Source organism: Manis pentadactyla, chromosome 2 (genome assembly GCF_030020395.1).
Source record: "Manis pentadactyla isolate mManPen7 chromosome 2, mManPen7.hap1, whole genome shotgun sequence".
NCBI classification, from domain to species: Eukaryota; Metazoa; Chordata; class Mammalia; order Pholidota; family Manidae; genus Manis; species Manis pentadactyla.
The window spans coordinates 23923447-23944976 of NC_080020.1; the positions used below are offsets into that span (position 1 = coordinate 23923447).

General features: G+C 40.8%; 2 protein-coding genes across 9 annotated transcripts in view; both read right to left on the reverse strand.

The window, feature by feature from the left end:
• Positions 1-32: 32 nt before the first annotated feature.
• GRPEL2 (GrpE like 2, mitochondrial) lies at positions 33-11718 on the reverse strand. Of its 2 annotated transcripts, XR_008993449.1 has the most exons (5): positions 11586-11718; positions 9178-9331; positions 8206-8287; positions 1466-4375; positions 33-1040 (listed from the first exon to the last, which is right to left on the reverse strand). XR_008993449.1 is itself a non-coding variant. In XM_036881451.2 (4 exons), the coding sequence occupies exons 1-4, from the start codon at positions 11660-11662 to the stop codon at positions 4011-4013; spliced, it is 678 nt and encodes a 225-aa protein (XP_036737346.2). In that variant the 5' UTR covers positions 11663-11718; the 3' UTR covers positions 33-4010. The 2 variants fall into 2 exon arrangements, 1 of the variants encoding a protein (XP_036737346.2); XM_036881451.2 differs by having other exon boundaries at positions 33-4375.
• Positions 11719-15655: 3937 nt separating this feature from the next.
• Positions 15656-21530, reverse strand: part of AFAP1L1 (actin filament associated protein 1 like 1) — an 81351-nt gene continuing 75476 nt past the window's right edge. For 3 of the 7 annotated variants that reach the window (XM_057490937.1, XM_057490928.1, XM_057490945.1), the window contains exons 18-20: positions 20495-20620; positions 19590-19670; positions 15656-15996 (exon numbers count right to left, since the gene is read on the reverse strand). In XM_057490937.1, the coding sequence (XP_057346920.1) occupies positions 15976-15996; positions 19590-19670; positions 20495-20620 (228 nt within the window). In that variant the 3' untranslated portion in view covers positions 15656-15975. Of the gene's footprint in view, positions 15997-19589; positions 19671-20494; positions 20621-21530 lie in introns of those variants that run through there. The other 4 variants (XR_008993443.1, XR_005023935.2, XM_036881450.2 and 1 more) reach the window with 2 other exon arrangements.

A 21530-nucleotide genomic window follows, 5' to 3' on the forward strand; every position in this document is an offset into this window, starting at 1 on the left:
CAGATTCTTCTCACAGAAAATAAAGTAGGGGATGAGCTTCAGAATAAATAAGGAAAATCCGTATTTATTTAGTCAGACTATGGCTAAGAGACAAAAACAAGGTCTTCAGAGAATAGTAAGAGAGTTGAGAGCTGGGATTCTAAATAAGCTTTTTTTAACAGGACCAAACCAGATTACAGTAAAGTTGTAGATGAATAAATGTTTCCCATAATATTTTTTTAAATTTTGGTATCATTAATAAACAATCACATGAGCAACATTGTGGTTACTAGACTCCCCCTATTATCAAGTCCCCACCACATACCCCATTCCAGTCGCTGTCCATCAGCAGTAAGATGCTAGAGTCACTACTTGTTCTGTGTCCCACAGTCTTTTTTTAGAAATCTTTATGGCAATATTTCCATTTCTAAAGACTCAAAATATCCCCTTATATTTTTTTGTTAAACAACATTCATTGATGACTTTGTACCGAGTTCTCTTATGTGCTGACTTAATCTGATTCTTGTAGTTTTAGTAGGGTAAATCATATGAACTTTAATCCTTCACACTGATAGTGTGTAAGTGTATCAAAGTAGTAGGACAAGTTCAAAAGAGCTGTAAGAGGAAGAGCAAGAAGTGTAATTGTGGCCAAGGTGCAAAACAACTAGTGAGGCTGGGTTTTCTATTGTTAACAACCCATCCCAAAACTTAGTGGCCAAAAGTAACAATCATTTATTTTGTCCATAAATCTGTACTCTGCGCAGGGCTCATTGAGATAAGTTCATCTTTGTTCCATGTGGTGTGAGACGGGGCTGTTCCACTCAGGGCTGCAGGATTTACTTCAAGATGGCTGCTTGTCAGCTGAAAACTCAGCTATGGTCCTCAGCTCCACTCCACAGGCTGCTTCAGCTTGCTCTCTTGGTTTAATGGTGGGTGGGCATCCAGAAATCAGCATAGTGACACTTCTACTGTATTCCATTGGACCATCACAAAGTCCAGATTCAAAGAGATTTGTAGTCATGTTTTAAAACCTCCTCAGTGAACTTGTGAATGTGGGCAGTCTGAGTGCATAGAAATAAGAATATACTTACTGGCACTGGGAATATGAGAAACAATGGATTATAGAGCCAGGGTGTACAGGTCACGTTTGGAAAAACGATGAAAATACAAGGCAAAACTGCAGGAAAGGCTGGCTCCAGAAGTTCACCCTTCCAGGAGGTTGGGTATGTGGAAGCCAGGCTGAAGATCAGAACAAAGCCACATGTCAGTAATCCAGTTGAGAGAATGCTCAGAAGCCCAGCAGTTCAAGTTGTGAAAGCAGATAAGACAATTAGAACCAATAAACAAGCAACAGAAAATATGACAATACCCAGATAGGAAGGGAGAAACAGGTGTCCAGACCTAAGAAATATACAGGAACCAGAAAGAAGCAAGTTGAGGGAGAAAAACAGACAAGACTCCAACATCAAGACAGGGTATGGAATACCTGTAGTGTATCCAGTTGGCTGGGCTGCTGTGAAATCTCAAGGGACCTCCACTGAGCAATGGTGAGTCAGCCATCAGTCAAGTGACCATAACATGTCAATATACAATATGAATTAGGCGACAGACACTAAACATGTGAACCCCAGTGATGTCAATTCTGGTTTTATTAAAGTTGTTTCTCAGTATTGTAGTTCATCCTTAGTTTTATTTGGATTTACTTTACGTTTAAGAACCTTTCTTCATTTAACAAATTCTTTGCCAGGAGAGAGCACCAAGTAACTTATGACAATATCAAAGTGATTCCTTTATGACAGTGAGGAAAATCCCTAAGACTTGTGGAATACAAGTACAAAAACATGACTGGGACCCAAAGTCACACAGGTGACTTAGCTAGAATTTATGCTCAAATCTATGCCTACCAAGCCTATACTCTAGTGTGCCATGCTGGCTCCTGCACGCCCTTCAACTTTTTCAGATACCTACAGTTATAGCTCCATCTTCTAAATTTGTACTTTTAACTGTAAAACTACTAAATAGTAAAAGAAGCTAAAATTATTTTCAATCTGTCTCCTTCAAAAGGACGTTGCAAGGCATATCAGAAAACTCTTCAGGTAATCAGAATATTCCATATCTAAAATTATGGGTCTTCTAATCCTGGTAATGACAGCAAGTAATTCAAGAACACATAGGTATTTATAATTGACTTTTTTTGTCACCACCTGTCAAAGGAATGAAGGTAAAAAAAGGACATTACTATTGTGACATCTGGCTACTCATTACATTTACATTGTGCACTTGGTGAAATGCCAAGAGGTTCTGGTTTTAAAATCTTACCGTGAGTCTTTTGTTTGTATCTTAAAAGCATGTATTTGTTCTTTCAAATGTCTAAATCTCGGGGGGATGGTAAGGCCCAGTGAAGAATGGCTTTGTTGATACATGTATATAGTGTGTGTTAGAACTATCTGTGATGTCTAAGAGGATAACTTTTACCATTCCACAGATGGGGTCACAGAGTTCTAATATGAATGCGTTTACTTTATGGGTAACTAACTTAAACCTAAACCTATACAACCTGGACATCTAACAACTTTTAATTGTCTGCTGGGGACATATTTGTATATTCATCATAGAACAGTTTAATCTTAAATGACTGACGTTAATATCTGGTTGTTCTTTATTCAAGTTCTTACTGAAATTCAATTTACTAGTTTCAGAGATTTTTGAGTCTACTAAAATTTTCATTTCATTTTCATATTTCAGAGGAAGCTGAAAGGGCGAGATTAGATAATTAAGGCCTCTTTTAACATAAAAGTATCCGTAACTGACCTCCTTTCTAAAGTCTGATGTATCATTCTATTCACTCATTCACTGAATTAATCTTTTATAGAACTCTAGCTATAGGTAAAACTGAAAGAATAAAAAATATACATATAGGCTCATTAACTCTAGGAGGTCAGTACATAAAAGGGAAGCTGAATGTTTATACATGTGACATAAGACAGGTAAGAAAAATAGGAAATTAAGCTTCTCAATGTAAGAGGTAGTAACTTGTGAATACCAATTAAAACAAAATTCAGCCTAAGTAAATGAAATGAGAAATTGTTGAGAACCTAACATTTCTGTTCTGATTACATCCTGACATAATCACATAAAGGATCATAAGGTAAATATGACAAAGTGACAGAGGATTTAAGGGCTGATGGAAACAGAAATTGTGGGTAACATTACCTATGTAGACAGATTTGGGTCATTAGCTGCTGGTGTCACCTCAGTTTCCCTGGAATAAATACATACCTAGGGAGGCTGAAAATTATTTGAAGATAACTCAGCAGAGAAAGCACAAGGTTTCTTGGCCATATTTGCTTGAAAGGGACCTGGTATCTTAAATTTCTTGACACTTCCTGCCTTCTAAGATTTGCCTGGGCCTTTAGCCCTTGTAAATGAGAATTGGAAAGGAACTGAACACAAGGTCTACCTGGCATGAACTACAAGAACAAAAGATGGCTAAAAGGAAAATAAAATAAAAAGAAGTCTTGAACATCTATGTGCATAAAAATCAACTCAAATATCTAAATTCATACATCTATAAAGCTTTATCATCTAAGTACACAAATGTTGAACCAATCCCTACCACCTCCTTGTCCCACAAAATACAAGATGCTATACAATTCTTGCTACAGGGATCACTAAAAAGGAGTATTTTGCTGCAAATACATAACATATATGCATTTCCACCTTTTAAAAAGATTTTGGATTGAAAGTCATCAGATTACCAATTTAAAAGTAATTTTCTTAAAACGTATTTTGACAAAGGCCATAGGAGCACCTGTCACATTATTCATGTGCCCAATGGCAGGACTTCTGATGATGAGACCAAATAGGTCACAATAAATCAATAGAGTATCTTAGAAATAAAGCCAATATGACTAAATCCACAACAGATTACATGAAATACCTCATGTACAATACAAACCTAGTTTAATAAATAAAGGGAACACAGATAGATGACAGTACTCTGGGAGGATATTCAGTTCCTTGTGGCCCACTCACAGTCTTCTCTGAGACTCCACTGCCACTTCCACCTGGGCAAGTCTAATGGTGCGGCCATGAAGCTTGTAGCCATCTTGCCTTACTAATGCCACGGTGCCAGGCTGCACCCCAGTACCAGCTGGCACATGACAGATAAGTTCATGCTCATGAGGGTCATATTTGTCACCGATGGGTGTCATCTTTTCCAGGCCATGTTTGGCAAATACACTTTTCAGCTTTGCTTCTAAAAGTGACAACCCCCGGAAGATCTTCTCCAGAGTGAGCTTCTGGTCCCCAGGCTCTGTTTCTTCAGAAATGCACTCTGTAGTCTTCTCCAAAATGTCTGCCACCTCCACCAAGTCCTTACAGAAACTCTGAATTCCTACAGAGAAATGACACTTCTTTATTGTTTGTGAGGAAGTCACTGTTGTATGGTGGAGGCCCAGGTAAATGTATAGTATACTGGATACTCCAGGATGTGGCAGGATTGCCACCCAGGACTCAGGGATCATCGTCAGTGATTATCACCTCAAACCACCTGACAAGCCAATGCTTCTCTTAGCAGGCATAGGACTAAGAAGCCTGTCTGTAAATGGGAAGATGCTTAGAACCCAAGAACTAGGTAAGATTATATACAACTGGCTCAGAAACCTGTCCTTCATAAACCTGACCATTTTTATATGCTTCTTGTATTTTTGTTACTATTTACCTTTAGTACTGAGTTGTGTACATTTTAAAAATTCTTGCCTGTCTCAGTTGTGCTAAGGCATGCATTCTCAATAGGGACAAGGTATTAGTATTTCATGGGGGGGACAAAAATGAAAGAAACAGTTGACAAGACTGTGCTAAGCAGGAGTCAAACGTGGTTTACTATTGAGGACTGGCTAAATAGGAATAGGAAAGTAAGATACTCCATAGATAAGGTGAAATCTCTCAACTGCCTGCTATGAAGTTATATATACTTGCTGGAGATGGGCCACAAAACTTGTCTAATCTTTTTCGATAGAGTTACACAAACTGTTATAAGAGTAAACTCAGTTGTTGAGAACTCTTATTACTCCCAATGCTGCATCTTGATTTTTTTTAGGGAAATGATAGTAAAGAATATCATCATTACATTACCTATGATAACATCAAAGCCCTCAAAGGAGTTGGTGAGAAGTGTAAGACTCTGTTGATCTGGTTTTAATCCAGGGACCGGTTTAAGGCCCTGTGCCAGAACAGGCAGCCACCTTAACTGCACTCAGAGGTAAAAAGGAAGCAGCAAGAGATGATAGAAGAGAGATTTCCCATAATTACTGCCTGGATTCTCAAAGGACTGACTGACAGAAAGGTAGGAATTCAACCTTTAACTTCTGGGTGATAGAGATCCATTATAGCTTCTTCTTTTTTTAAAAAATTTTTTATTAAGATATTATTGATATACACTCTTATGAAGGTTTCACGTGAAAAAACAATATCGATACTACACTCACCCATATTATCAAGTCCCCACCCATACCCCTGCAGTCATTGTCCATCAGTGTAGTAAGATGCCACAGAGTCACTATGTGTCTTCTCTGTGCTACACTGTTCTCCCCGTGACCCCCCACACCATGTGTACTAAACATAACACCCCTCAGTCCCCTTCTCCCTCCCTCCCCACCCGCCCTCCCACATCCCTCCCCTTTGGTAACCACTAGTTCCTTCTTGGAGTCTCTGGGTCTGCTGCTGTTTTGTTCCTTCAGTTTTGCTTTGTTGTTATACTCCACAAATCAGGGAAATCATTTGGCACTTGTCTTTCTCTGCCTCCGCTATAACTTCTTAAGCAAAACAAGTGCAATAGGATTCAAATTCATCTAATAATAACATACATAATGGATTTGAGGTGCTGGGGACATGACAGATGGGCAGGAAGATATAAGAAACAGGAGAGCCAACTGAATTAGTCTTGGTGTAATATAGTCTGGCATTTAAGAGGAGGCAACAGAGAGGAAAGAGTGAGACAAGCAGGTATTTCCAGGAAACGAGACTGGTGTGATCAAAGCTCTATCAGATACCTCCCAGACTCCTGCTAGGGACGGCAACCATACATATTCATGGCTGTTAATGAGATCAACTGAAAAAGTACAGGAGATTAGCCAAAGGCTTGAAAATTATGCCAGTAAGATTAAAATTCCACCCAAGAGAAAAGAATGTCTCTGACAGACTATCAGGGACATCAAAGGCAACCCCTGGCTATTCAAAGGAAGACTCTTAACAGAATTTTGAAAGCAGTGAGCTTCTGGGCTGACTTGTACACTGCCATGGTACAAAGAGTCCTGGCTCCTAGTCAGTAAAGTTGTGTTAATTTGGGTAAACAGAAGCCTAGGTTCTCTTGTTTGTATAGTGGGGGGTTCAGTCTCTGATTCTATTCTAATTGTGTTACTTTTATAGACGGCTGGTGTCTGCATCATTTCTTAGGGGTAGAAAAAAAGAATCTATGTGACCTGCTTAAGAGATGGGTTACTGAGACAAAACTGTAGTTTGCCCAGGAGTCACCATGCAATATTATATAACAAGTAACAATAAAAAAACTTTCTACTTTTTCTATGTCAGTGCTCACTGAGCAACCTCCAATTTTTGAAGTATTCCTGGCTGCTAGGAGGAAATGGTCTAAACAATGATTTATGTGGCATGTTTTGCTAGACACATTCTGCTCTAAAAATGAATGAATGAGATTATCAAATTCTTTTGAGTTTAGTGAATGTGTGTTTGTTCCTGGGAACCTTATTAATTCTTCGGGAAAGTGATATAAGCCAGTTCCTAACTCATCAACACTCGACCTCTGGTAAGCCAACTCACCCTGCTCCCAGTAAGCAAGAAGTCTTCCCAAGTCATCACAATTGGTCTATGTTTTACAGAAATCCCCTGTAGCTCAGAGGTCAGCAAACTTCTCCTGTAAAGGGCTATGTAGTAAATATTTAAGGTTTTGTGGGACAAGAAACAAAAATCATGGACAAGAAACAAAAATCACAAAAGTGAAAATAAATTTTCAGATATTTTTATTATGGAATTCAGAACTGTATATATGGACTAACAGGCAGAAGGCTTGGCCTGTAGGCTGTAGTTTGCCCAGCCCTGCCCTGATAGTTGGAAAATGTAGATGAAAACTTGGATGAAATCCTAGGATTACAATTTGGGGGTCAGTACATAGCTGATACTCAAAGCTTTGAAACGTAATGTCTATAGCACTGAAAGAGAAGCAGAAAACTGCCAAAGAACTGGGGCTAGACAGGATAGAACTGAAGAGAGTCCCATGCACAAACAGCAGATAAAACCCAGAGAACAGGGAGTAGTATGATATAGGGGAAGGAATAATACCTTAGGGGTCAGGAGATTAATAGACTCATATCTACATCTATTACCAATTAATTTTTCAGCTCACTTGTGAAAGGAGATTGGACTAGATAGCATCCAAGGACCCCCAAGCACCTTCATTCTATTACAGTGAAAGTACAATGCTCCATATTAAATTGTAATGTTCCATATCAAATTACAGCAAGTAATCACAGATTTGTCCTCTACCCTTGAATCCCTGTTACTCAACTGGTTATTTTTATGAATACATTTAGAACAAGATGTTGGGCATTTAGTGAAATATTTCTGAAAGACTCTGAAACTGATCAGTAAGACTGGTCAATGAAAAAAACACATGTGATCTAGCACAACCTTTATGGCTATCTTCTTCTATATTGTCTAAGCTTTTGTCTTTGAGTTATTTTATAACTTTGCCAAGTTGCAGAATACTGATAGTAATGAAAATGGTTCTTGTCCATAGTAGTGAAAACTGGTGGAGGCAGAGTTGATTACTCCACTATGGATATAGGCCAATATTGCTTTTATAAAGCAAATTTCACCATTCCTGACTGCCTATGTGTCTGCTTTTGGGATTCTCCAATGAGTACCTTAATGATTCACTTGTTCATTAATAAGTTAAACAGGTTTGTCTAAGCACTAGAATGTCAAATGTACATGCCTGAAAAATGAAACAACAAAGCATTGTTTTAGCAAATGGTTCACCTGACAACATTCCCAATAAGCACACAGAAACTTATGAGAAGAGTGGAAGGGCAAGCTAGAGATCAGCTAAGCACCCAGATGTGTTCTTACTATGTTCAGTGTGCAGAACTGCCTAGTAAATGTCATTAAACTAAAAGGCATTTAAATTTTTATTGTCAGTAAATCTCTCACCAAATATCTTGGCGTCTTCTACATATCTCTGGGTCCGCCTTCTTATATTTTCACCATTGGCTACAGCTCTCTGGTATCTCATCTGAATACCAAAAGCAAAGTCAAAATGATGAGAAAACACACGCTGACTGGTGAAAAAGAATGTTTTTGCTTACTTTACAAGTTTTTTCCTCGCAGTAAGTTTTTATTAAAAAAATGAGGTGTTGTAGGAACCTTAGATCAGCTACTCCAAACCTCTGGCCAAAGCAAGAACCTGATCTTATAGCAGCCCTGATACATCATTTATCCTGCTAGTCTACACATTTAACACGTTTTCAAGCTCATCAGCTTGAGATGACAAAGCTTTTATTTTTCACATTCATCCATCACTGACACCCTCAAATTTATTTAACTGAACTCAACTCTAGGACAACCAAAAGTAAGTTTTAAAAATGTGTCATTTATTGGGAGGGGGTTATTTTAGCCCCTTTTATCTTTCCTTTCATTCTCGTAATTCCTGGTTCCTTTAATTGCTCTCATAAGACATGCTTTCCAACCATCTTATCATTCCAGGTGGTCTTGCTTTGGAGTTACTCTAATTACAATCTCCCTAAAGTGTGTCTGTCAACCCAGCAGCGGCAGAGTATGCCAGATGCAGTCTGACTGGCAGAGTATGATGATAAATGACCTCACTCATTCAACATTTACTGACTGTCTACTACATTCTAGGCACTGTAACTCTTTTGAAGCTACCAAAATATCAGATATCTAGGTACTGAGACACAACACAAACTGAAACGAGATTACTATTCTTAGTTATGTTTTGAGCTACCACAGTACTTTGCTAATAATATACCTATAAGAGAGTAAAGGTAGGGTGAGGGATAAAAAGCAAATTAGAGGAAACTTAATTTTAAAAATTGACATAAAAAACTTTTACTTGGATATTAAAACCAGAGAGAGGATGTAACAGATAATATAAAATCTACTCACTGTTAAATCCTGGACTTCCTTCTCCAGTTTAACAGCTTTTAACTTTAAGGTTCGTTGTGCAAGAGAGGGCCCAAGCTCATCAGGAGGGTCCTCAGAAGTGCAGGCCTCACCAGCAGTTCTCTGGGTAGCAGTGCTGAAAGGATGCAGACATCCCCTACAGTGGGAGGGAGGCGGTGCATGATGAAGAAATGCCATCACATACAGACAAAGCCACAGCAGAGTTCAGAGATTGGCAAGTTTCCCAGATTGACTCTCTAGACAAAATGTTTCCAGTCACAGTAACTTATAAAGTGCTTACTAAGTACCAGACAGTGTTGATGGATCTTTATGTAAATTATCTTTTTATTTCCCAACATGAGATAAATACTATGATTCTTCCTATTTTATAGATGAGAAAACTGAGGCTCAGCAAGGATTTTGACTTGCTCAAAATCACATAGCTAGTATTCTCTTAGCCAGGATACTGAGCACCAGGCAACAGAAATTGCCAGAAGTAGGGACATAAAAGTCAGCAGGAGAAAACCAAGTTCTAATACCCAGAACCAGTGGGGCAAAATCAAAAGGGGGAATTCAAAACACAAGCTGTACATTTCTGGTTGAATCCTTCATTTTACAGATGTGGAAAATTAAGCCCAGTAAAAGGACCATGTCAAACTGGAGTTAGGCCTAGAATTCTAAAGCTTTCTTGACCACAAACTCTAAGTAAGACTTTTAGGTAAGAGAACCTCTGCTAAGAGAAACTCTGTGTAAAAAAAGTAAGTCAACTAAATACTTACAAATGCTAGGTGTTATGGACTGTGAACTGTAAGCAGGTGAATAAAATAGATTCTTGTGTTCAATTTTGTTTGTAATCTAGAATTTTGCACAGCTAAAATGTTTGACGTATAGTTCAGTTTACATAGGAAGAAATTTAGAGTAGGAGCTAGTTTGTAGATCTTGGATTGTAGCAGTTCTGACTCCTTCAAAACATTCCCATTATATCCCTCCTGGATGCTCATAATTTGAAGTAAAATCATCAAAAAAATCAATCTGTGACTACAAAAGGTCTTTAAAACACACAGTTTATTTATATAAACTGGCATACAATAAAGAGTAGTTACTGAGGTGACTTCTGAGCAAAGGTTTACGGGGGATAAAGGAGTTTGCTTCAAGAAACACAAGAGGGAACAGTCAGTACAAAGATGTGGGCAAAATGTCTTTTATCTTCCAGACTTTACAGGCCAGCCCTGAACTCAATTATTGTGATCTGATGTCAGATTACATATTGTTCCAAATTTTTGATTCAGAAAATATGGTCACCATAGATCTGGAGTAAATCACACAGGGTAAAATACCTCCCTCTTTCTATATATACCCCTAACAAACTACATTTATCCAATTTAAAGTGGATCAAAATATTCTCAGGGCTAGCTTAAAGGTAAAAAGGCCAGAGCTGCAGTCTGGAAGAAGGGAATTGTGACTGATCCATTCAGTTCCTACTGCTTCAGAACTGGAGTGGGTGAAACTTAATCAGATGCTATCTTTTTTCTTCTGGTCACTTCCCTACAAGCCCTAGGGCAAATTGCTGAGGTCAGGTGTGGTGTGTTAAGATAAAAAGGAGGCCACAGTTGCGCAAAATTACGATTCCCCCACGGCTTGATTTACATTTCAGGGGTCTAACCTTACTACCCTCTCTCCTCAGTCATTTTTACTCTTTCTGAGGAAGAAACAGCTGACGAGGAATCGTCCCTGAAAATAATTCACACCGCTTGCTATTTAAAAGGGTCGCTAGAGTCCTGGTTGGCTTCCAGTCTGGGTTCCACCATTTCCCGAGTATTTAAGTTTGGGAAAGTTACTCAACTTTTCTAAACCTCAGTTTCCCCAATTAAACGTGAGAATAAAAATACTCATCGTTTTGCAGTCGATGTAAAGCTAGGGGTAAGAGCAGCAACTCTTCCTCTTTCTTTGTAGAAACTCTGCCTTTCCACAGGCAAGTGGAAAGGCCATCTGGAGAGACCTAGTCCAACGCCCTCCTTTGACCGACAGGTAGTTAGGGCCGGGTAAAAGTCCACGGACTGGCCCAAGGTCACACAGTGGGTCAGAGAAGAGAATTCCAATTTACCGGCAGACACGTAAGCTGGGGAGAAGAGGCCGGGAGAAGTACATCCCCAATTCGGGAGAAGCTCCGGGCCGAAAAGAGTTCCCACCTTACGAGCACATGACCTAGGATCTTTCCACCTTCCTGGGCCTGGCAAGGAGGCGGGGCTATGAGCCTCAGTTTCCCTTCGTAAAATGGGGCCGTGAGCTCATCCTCTTTGCAGCAGAGAGTCTGGTGGTTCCTCCCTCTCGCCCTGAGCCGACAACCGACCCTCCGGCTTCCTCGTTCCACAGCGTCCTCAAGTTCCAGACATCCGGCCAGCCTCGCTTACCTGCCATCGGACGCGGCAGTCGAGGTCAGGAGGCGCTGCACCCGCCGCAGGGCCGCCCACAGAGACCGCGCGGCCATGTTCCCGTTCTCGGCTGACGGAATCAGCGCAGGCGCACTCCCTGCAAGCGACGAGATGCAAGCGAGATACCACGTTTCCCGGCAGCCTTCGCGGGGGTTTCCCTCTCAGGGCCCAGGACCTAAAGCTACATTTCCGGTTGTCCTCGCGCGCAGGTGGTGTTCCGTATCCGGTCTTCCCGAAGATACGCAGGACTTCCGGTCCCCTGTGTATTTGCCGCGTCCGATGGGTTCCTGCCACAGGTTAGGCTTTGTGCTGTTCGTGGATTCTGTGGCGAACAAAGGGGATCACAAATATACTCCCATATAACTTACGTGAAGTTATAGACACAAACAAATGCAAACGCGATATACAGTCAAAACATGGCTAGTGTTTAAAAGTGTTGGGCATGGCGCTGCGGAAGCCTAGGATACGATATGGCCGTGTGGGGAGTTTTCCCAAACGAAGTAATATTTGGACTGAAAGCTGAAGAATGAGTAGACGAAAAGAGGTGGAAAGTGGTTAAGGTAGAGGTGAACAGCATCTGAAAGACAAAGACTAGGAGAGTATTTCCAGTTAAAGGCTGAAATACTAAGGAAGGGGAGGGGCAATACGGGACACCGGTTAACCCTGGCCAGACCACGCGAGAGATTTAAAAAAGTTGAAGCCTGACTCCCTCCTCTCTCACTCTTTTCATCCTTCCCCACCCACCACGAATTCCCTTGCTTTCTGTTTCTCAGCGTGGTGTATTTCCCCATTTCCCGGCACTAAAATGTAATCTCCATTAGGATGATTTTTTTGGTCTGTTAGTTTCCAATGATCAGCGGAAGAGTGCTTTCATGTAGTTCAAATATTTTTTTTGTTTAATGAACTTCACTGTAATGGAAACACACTACAAACTCTTTACATGCTTAAGGGGTTACCTTGACTGCTGTATGGAAGAGATTGCTTAGTCTAAGAAAAGAGGTAGGGAGAGAAGCTGTTGGACTGGTCCATGCAAGGGAGAGCTCTATTCTGTCCTGGGGTCACCTCTGCAGAGAGACCTTTGTAACTACTTAGTCTAAAGTAACTACTATTTTAGGTCTTTCCCGCACATTTTTGTTTTCCATCTTAGCATTGTATTTCTTTTCTGTTTTTCCACTAGAGTGTGAGCTTCATGAGGGTGCTTTCTTGTTTATAGCTGTGATTGCTGACATCTAGTACAGTAGGTGCATATAGTAGGTGCTTAATTAATACTTGTTGAATGAATGAATGATGTTAGTCTCAATGGAGATCAGAAGAAGTGGATGAATTTTAGATTTAGTAGGGAAAACTGACAGGATTTGAGGATCAACTGACCGATGATTAGGGTTGAGGACACTTGGGGTTGCATGACTAGTTACTGGATAGTCCCTAATGGTCAAAAGTTTTTTTAAAGGGATGGAAGTATGCCTTTATTCTGAATCTTCACCGTAGTGGCTTGCTTGTGCAGGAGTTAATTAGGTTATATTTTCTCTCTGCTTGTCTGAATTCTGTGAGGACAGAGCTGGAGTCTTTTGCATTTTTATATTCTACCAAAGGTTCAGCTCAAATGTGTTGTAATCAACATTTTATGTTTCCTTTTGGCCTTGAAAGGAGAGTAACACGGTGTAAAGGAGGGATTATAATCCCCTTTTACATCTGAGAAAATTGTGGCTCAGAGATATTGATGTACCCGTTCAAGTTCTCTCACGGAGGATCCAGTGACACTAGAAATCTGATAGTCCAGACACTTGGCAGTGTTGGGAAGGATGGAGGGTGTAGTCTTCCTCAGACCCAGAGCCTATACTTTGAAAAAAGACACCCAACAAGGAATATAACAAGAACTGGCATCCATGCTTTAGCCATTTTGCTTACACTTTTCTTAGCTGTCTAATGTACACCAAATGTGCTGCATGCGTGGATCCAGTCATTCATCTTTTTATTAAGGCTAGTGTGCTTCTGAATGCTGAAGTGCATGCAAGGGGAGGGATGGATAAAGACCATGGATAAAATAGAGCCTTGGAACTAAGAAAGACTGCTGTCTCTACCACTTCCTAACTGGCATTCAACAAGTTATCAAACCTCTCTGGGCTTCAGTTCTTGAACTGTGAAAACTGGGATAATGGAAACTGTCTCACAGAGTTTTAGTGAAGACTAAAGGGGTAATTCCTGGAAAAGTGATTATTTAGCACCAAGACTGGCTACATGACTTAAAGGGCCAAAGGAAAAATTAGAGTCCCTTGTTCATAAATTATTAAGAGGACAACAGCAGAGCATTAAACCAAGCCTAGAGCCCAACCAACTTTTGTGACTACACAGGTTGCATTCTATGAAGCTGGCTTTGGCTAACACAGTGCCTGATGTATGGAGTGCTCAATAAATATTTATTACTAATTATCTAGGTTTCCCCACTCAAGGAATCCAAGATCTATTGGCGGTAAAAGACAACCCCAAAATAACTGCATGAGAAAGAATCTGACACACACTGAGGACACAGTTGGAATGTTGGGTGTCATTCCAGGATCCACCTTTTAAAAAACATTGACAGGATTATGTGAGCTCCTTTTTCATTAAAGACATTTAGTGGAATCTGGATGATAACTTTCAGTAATGGATTGGTTGCCTTTTAGCTTTTGGTGACTGTAATTACCATGTAAAGGTCATTTCTTCTTCAGTGCAAAGAACACAGGATTTTGAGTCAGAAAATTCTGACTAATAAGAACCACTATTTACTGAGCATTTCCTATTTCTTGGACACTGCAAGATGCTTCCCATGTATTATCTCATTGAATTCTGCCAATAGACTTGACAGTTATGCCTCTAGCAAGTGTCCAGAGGTTATTCTATGATTTCCCTTCTCTCCCCTTGAGCTAACCTCTGAGCTCTTGTGTTTAAACCGTGTTCTCTTTATTAGAGGGAAGTATGGTAAAGACCTACGAAGTGCCCACAGTGTTGAGAAAGGAGTGAGAGTGGCACAGTCAGGAAACTGCTCAGGATTGGAGGTCCTTACTCCCCTATAAAAGTACCAAGTGTTGGTAAGAGGCACTTAAGTGGCAGAAATGAGCCACTGTCCTCTTGGTTCTCCCTGATAGTTTTACTTGGTAGCGGATAATGGAAGGTTAGACTGGTGGGCCTCTGAATGCAAGATAAAGATAAAGACATAAAGACTGTCACCTGGATTTTTAATCATAGTTCCTGGGTGCCTGAGTGTCATGTAAAATAGGTAAAGGACTTAAATGACAGCAAATGACTTCACCCTACAATGCCTGAAACATCCTATGACCATTAGAAATACATGCTTCTGTCACTGAGTACCACTGGGGGCTTAAAATAATGCCAGCTGCTGAACCTCTCCTTGCCTGCTGCACACTCAGATCTTTGATTTGAAAACAAATCTGGGGTTCCAGTAGCTGCATCTAGTTGTATAATTTGCATATTCTCTGAAGCTTTTGCTCATTTTTATGCAAGGAGGGATAATTCTATTGATTTTTCAGCCTATTTATGTTTCCCAGAGTTTGTCAGTAATGCCCAACGTGAATCCATTAGCACAAATGTGACTGTGAAAGAGCAAACCGGGACCGACTCCATTTTGTTCTGTGCCCTCCATCTTGAGTAACTGTGTCCCTGACGTGACCCCTTTCCGGTTTTTCCCGTGCCCGGGAAAGTTCCCGCGCAAGCCTCCCCGGCCGATCAGCCAAGACCCACAGCCTTCCCAGCCAATCAGCTAAAGCCATAACCATCACCCCACCAACTGCCCCTAGCCCCCTATAAAACCTTTGTGCTTTTGAAACTCGCTCTCTCTCCAGCATCTTGCAGCTGCGTCTGTGCAGATAAGAGACTGAGCTCGAGCTAGCTCGAATAAAGGCTCTTTGCTTTTACATAGGACTCGGCTCCCTAGCAGTCTTTGGGGATCACAAATTCTGGGCATAACAACTGGATTCATGTCTCATGTCTTTGTACTGCACTGTGATGCTTCAGCACTGGCTTCCTTTGGACTGGGAATGGGATGCTGAGAATGGGACGGAATGGCTTATTCATGTATGCTTTCATTTCTTCCGAAAGGAAAACAAAGACATTTCACAAAACTTTTTCAATGTGCAGATTTCTATCTCCTTCCACCCTTGTTTTTCACCCTCTGTAAAGTTACAAGGATGTCCTCTTTTTCTCTCTTCCTTTCTAGTTCTTCCCTCCCCATATCCCTTATAATCATGCAGACAACAAAGGCTGGTCTTTTGGGTGCCCCAGAGAATGGTGTCTTCTGGTGTCTCTTTGTAAAAAAAAAAAGAAAAGATAGACAATCTGGTGTTTCCTTTGGAATGAAATCTTCATCCTCTATCTAGGTCTTCATTTCCCATTCCTGAGGTAAAGAAAGACAAGACATGTCAGTTTGTTGAATATTCTAGTGTAACTTGTAGGATAAGAACACTCCACTGCAGCTAATTATATAAAGATCACTGGCTAGATTAGAGAGCCGTGGGTCTTAGTCCCATTTCCTATTTCTGTAGCCTTGGGTAAGTCATTTCTCCTCACTGGGCCTCATGTCTAAGAGGGCTCAAATGTCACAAAGTTTGTCTTTCTCAAATAAGGAAACAGGCCCAGAAGGAGAAGGATGGGGGGGACTGCAACTGGCTCCAGTGCTGTTCCCACAGCACCTTGGGGTGGCGCAGGAGGCTGATGGGAGAGAAGCCAGAGCATTTTGGTAAGGAGGGTGAAGGCAGGCAGTCCACAGGGCTCCGTTCCTTCTCCTGAGGCTTTTGAGTTCATCTGAGTCATAACCAACACTGAATGGCTTTTTACCCATAAACAATGCACGGGATTTCCAGCCAACCCTAGAGGTGAAGGTGTGAACCTGGGTAGAATGTAATAGTTAAAAAATTCTTGGTGGGAGGATTCTTCAATCCCTCTGTGGGCAAAATTGTATCATTTCCAGAATATCTCGCCTGGCTTTAGTACATCTGCATATCAATAGGTGTTCAGAGGTGGAGAGAAGTATGGCTTTAGTGCATTTGCATCATTCCTCAGGGGTGGAGAGAAGTTCATCTCCATATCAATGGGTAATTATCTGGGCAAGGAGGGTTTATCTGTACCTGAGAGGTGAGGGGAGGGGCGGTTTTTGTCTTCTGCTGGAGCAGGAAAGAGAAATGGCCCCAGACTGCAGTTTGTGAGCAATAAACGGATTTTAAACTTTATTTCTCCCTTTGACTGATTTCGGTTTTTAGAGGTATTTTGCCCCAGGATTTCCTCTCCCCCGACTTAACACCCACCCTGCTCCTCTCCCAGCCTTCATCATCTAAACCACAGTTTCTCGGGGCAATGACCTGGAAGTCGTCCTTGATTCCTTTTCTCCATCCTCCACATACTCATCAGCAGATCCTTCAGCTTTACTTCTAGAGCGAGCCACTTTATATCATCTCCTCTAAACTTGTCTTATCTTTCATCTACATGACTACTTCCAACTGGGTTCTCTTGTCTCTTCATCAATTCTCAACATAGCTAGAGCAGTCTTTTAAATTTTTAATGGTCTTTTAAAATTTATATCCAAAAATTCCTGCTCAAAACTTGTAGTGACTTTCCATCATGTTAGAAGATAGCTTTCCCTTCATGTCAGAACAAAATCCAAGTTTCTTCCAATGGCCTACAAGGTTGAAGGTGAAACAGATTATGGCCCATAGGACACATCAGGCCCACTGCATGTTTTTCTATGATCCACCAACAAATATTGGTTTTCACATTTTTAAATGCTAGAAAAAAATTGAAATAATAATAATTTACCTTGACTTATGAAAACTATATGAAAGTCAAACCTCAGTGTCCATAAATAAAGTTTTGTTGGGATCCAGCCATGTTCACCATTCATTTATATTGTCTGTGGCTACTTTCTTCCTACAGAGGTAGAGTTGAGTGGTTCTGAAAGAAACCATGTGGTCCACAAAACCTCAAATACTTATTTATTTAACTTTCTAATATATATATTTTTTATTTTTATTAAGGTACTATTGATATACACTTATTTAGGTTTCACATGAAAAAACAATGTGGTTACTACATTTACCCATATTATCAAGTCCCCACCCATACCGCAGTGCAGTCACTGTCCATCAGTGTAGTAAGATGCCACAGGTTCACTATTTGCCTTCTCTGTGCTACACTGTCTTCCCCATGATCCTCCCCACATCATGTGTGCCAATCATAACACCCCCAACCCCTTCTCCCTCCCTCCCCACCCACTTTCCTCACCCCTCCTCTTTGGTAACCACTAGTTCCTTCTTGGAGTCTCTGAGTCTGCTGCTATTTTGTTCCTTCAGTTTTGCTTTTTTATTATACTCCACAAATGAGGGAAATCATTTGGCACTTGGCTTTCTCCACCTGGCTTATTTCACTGAGCATAATACCCTCTAGCTACATCCATGTTGTTGCAAATGGTAGGATTTGTTTGTTTCTTATGGCTGAATAGTATTCTATTGTGTATATGTACCACATCTTGTTTATCCATTCATCTACTGATGGACACTTAGGTTGCTTCCATATCTTGGCTATTGTAAATAGTGCTGTGATAAACATAGGGGTGCATCTGTCTTTTTGAGTCTGAGAAGTTGTATTCTTTGGGTAAATTCCAAGGAGTGGAATTCCCGGGTTAAATGGTATTTCTATTTTTAGTTTTTTGAGGAACTTCCATATTGCTTTCCACAATGGTTGTACTAGTTTACATCCACCAGCAATGTAGGAGGGTTCCCCTTTCTCCGCATCCTTGCCAGCGTTTGTTGTTCTTAGTCTTTTGGATGGTGGCGATCCTTACTGGTGTGAAGTGATATCTCATTGTGGTTTTAATTTGCATTTCCCTGATGATTAGTGATGTGGAGCATCTTTTCATGTGCCTGTTGGCCATCTGAATTTCTTCTTTGGAGATTATCTCTTCATGTCCTCTGCCCATTTTTTAATAGGGTTATTTGCTTTTTGGGTGTTGAGGCATGTGAGTTCTTTATATATTTTGGATGTTGACCCCTTGTCAGATATGTCATTTACAAATATATTCTCCCATACTGTAGGATGCTTTTTTGTTCTATTGATGATGTCCTTTGCCGTACAAAAACTTTTTAGTTTGATGTAGTCCCATGAGTTCATTTTTTACTTTTGTTTCCCTTGCTCAAGAAGATGCATTCAGGAAGAAGTTGCTCATGCTTATATTCAGGAACTTTTTGTGTATGTTGTCTAAGAGTTTTATGGTTTCATGACTTACATTCAGGTCTTTGGTCCATTTCGAGTTTACTTTTATGTGTGGGGTTAAACAATAATCCAGTTTCATTGTCTTGCATGAAGCTGTTCAGTTTTGCCAACAACAGCTGTTGAAGAGGTTGTCATTTCCCCATTGTATGTCCATGGCTCCTTTATCATACATTAATTGACCATATATGGTTGGGTTTATATCAGGGCTCTCTAGTCTGTTCCATTGATCTGTTTTTGTGCCAGTACCAAATTGTCTTGATTACTGTGGCTTTGTAATAGAGCTTGAAGTTGGGGAGCTTTATTCTTCCTTCTCAGGATTGCTTTGGCTTTTCAGGGTCTTTTGTGGTTCCATATGAATTTTAGAACAATTTTCTCTAGTTCATTGAAGAATGCTATTTGTATTTTGATAGGAATTGCATTGAATCTGTAGATTGCTTTAGGCAGGATGGTTATTTTGACAATATTAATTCTTCCTATCCATGAGCATGGGATGTATTTCTGAGTCAGTCACTTGTTTTTCATTCCACACTTTCTTATTTGCAATTCTTAAATCCAGAAAGCTCTGAACCAAAATTTTTCTAAAGTGTTTTGGCATAGACTCATTTACTGGCAAGTTTGACCTGAATTAATACAAGGTGTTAGGCTGGAGGAAGGAAAAACAAGGACATGCAAACGGAACAGAGAGATACCGTAAAAGGAGAACAGACCAGACCCCAAGGTCCTTGCCTTATGTGGAAAGGGGACAGCTCTTCCTGAATTCCATCCTTCTGATGTGCCAACTAAGACCCGGATGTCAGCCTCCTCCCTCTTGGAAGGAAAAAAGTTTCTAGTTGTCTATCATGTCACCTTTAGCCAATCATACCTCTCCACGCCCCCTAGGATAACTTCCCACTCCTCCCCCTCCTAACCCCTTATAAGCCCCCACCTCCCTGACTGGGTGTGACTTCCCTGGCCTGTAATACCCAGACTGGGGGAACATCACCTGGGAATTGCACTCAAATAAACTGCCTGGCCCTTTGTTGCCTCTCATCGCCTGCTTATTTCGGCTAGAATTTATCTTACATAAGGTTGTTTTAAATCCAGTTTCTCCACATGGTGTGAGTATTCATGTGTCTGCTGTAAAATTTTCAATGTGTTTGCTTGCAGGGTCATTCCTGAGAACTTGGGGTTTTTCATCATATATAGTATATGTACCATATTACCTTTCTAAGTTTCAAAAGTCTTGAATACAGCTGGCCCCAGGAGTTTCAGAGATGGGACTGTGAGCCAGTATCATGAAGTGGAGTTGAAAGCCAGGCTGCATCCTGGCTCTCAGCGTGAGGCCCTGCGTGATGCTGGGCAAGCCCTCCTCCCTGATCTTCAGTTGGCTCACCTATGGAATGGGTCCTTTTTTGTCTCAAAATACATTGTTGGCTCAGAAACCAGGCAGCTAAGTTTTTTTGGAACTATGTTAAGAAAGAGTAAATAGGTTCTGAATGAGATTTGAAGATCTTCTCTGAGAAAAGTTGATGAGTTTTTTTGTGTGGCTGTATTGGCAATTCTTTGCCTTTCTCACTGGCTGATTTTTTGGTTCTTGGTGAGATCCCATAGAAAGGAGGCTCTGAATTAGATTAGCTGAGCTATTGCCATACCTTGGCTTTCTGTAGCACCCTGCCTTGGTTGGAAGTTACAATGGATGGGCTCCTCTTCCTCAGCTCAGAAACACAGTTGACAGGGAGAGGTTGCTCTGGAGGGTTCTGGGGTTTATTTGCAGTTTCCTGTTGATGACAAGAAATAGTTACATAGGTGAAGTCTCGTGCTGGACACCCATACCTGGCTTACCCTCCAAAGAATGCAAATAGAAGGCACTTTGCAAACCTGCCAGCATCAAACAGGGTGAGGGAAGTAACACACGCAAGTGCCTTGGAATAAAGGGGAATGACAGCTGGAATCACTGAACCCTCACTACGTGCCAGTCATTACATGGATTAGTTTATTTAGCCTTTCCAAGCCTATGAAGTAGGTACTGTTATTAATCATCGTATTTTGTAGATAAGGGAAGTGGGAAGGTCAAGTCATTGCTCAGGGTCACACAGCTAGTGAGTGGGAGAGCCAGGATTCAGAAGCCACAGCCCTGTCTCTTACCCTCTCTCCCATATTCCTTCTCATTTTCTACACTGCCTTCACCCCTTAAAATTTCCAAATAGTTGCTTAGCACCTTACTATGACATATTAACAGGTAAATCTGCAGGGAATTTAGAGAAGACTTCCTTTATCTCCAAAGGCCATCAAAAGTATTTGAAGTGGAGGGAAAAGTCCTCTGGAATGTGAAGATTGGGCATAGTGGTGGGAGGAAGCAGCTGGCATGAGTAAACCACTTCTAGCTTCTCCACCAGCCTTCTGTGACTCTGGGAAGTTTTGTCACTGCCCTTAAGCTCTTCATCTGTAAATGGAGTTGGAAAGCCCCAGGGTGAGGAAGTGTAAGGGCAGAGGAAACAACTCTGGCTTGAGAGTCATGGGGTGTGGTCTGACTAGGCAGAGTGACGTTGGACAATAAGAATAAGAATACAGTTCCCAGTGTCAACTCATACTCATCAGACAAGTAATCTCATCTCTCTGAGTCTCAATTTCCTTGTCTGACAGCAGGTATAACTTATTCAACAAACATTTATTGCACTTTTACTGTTT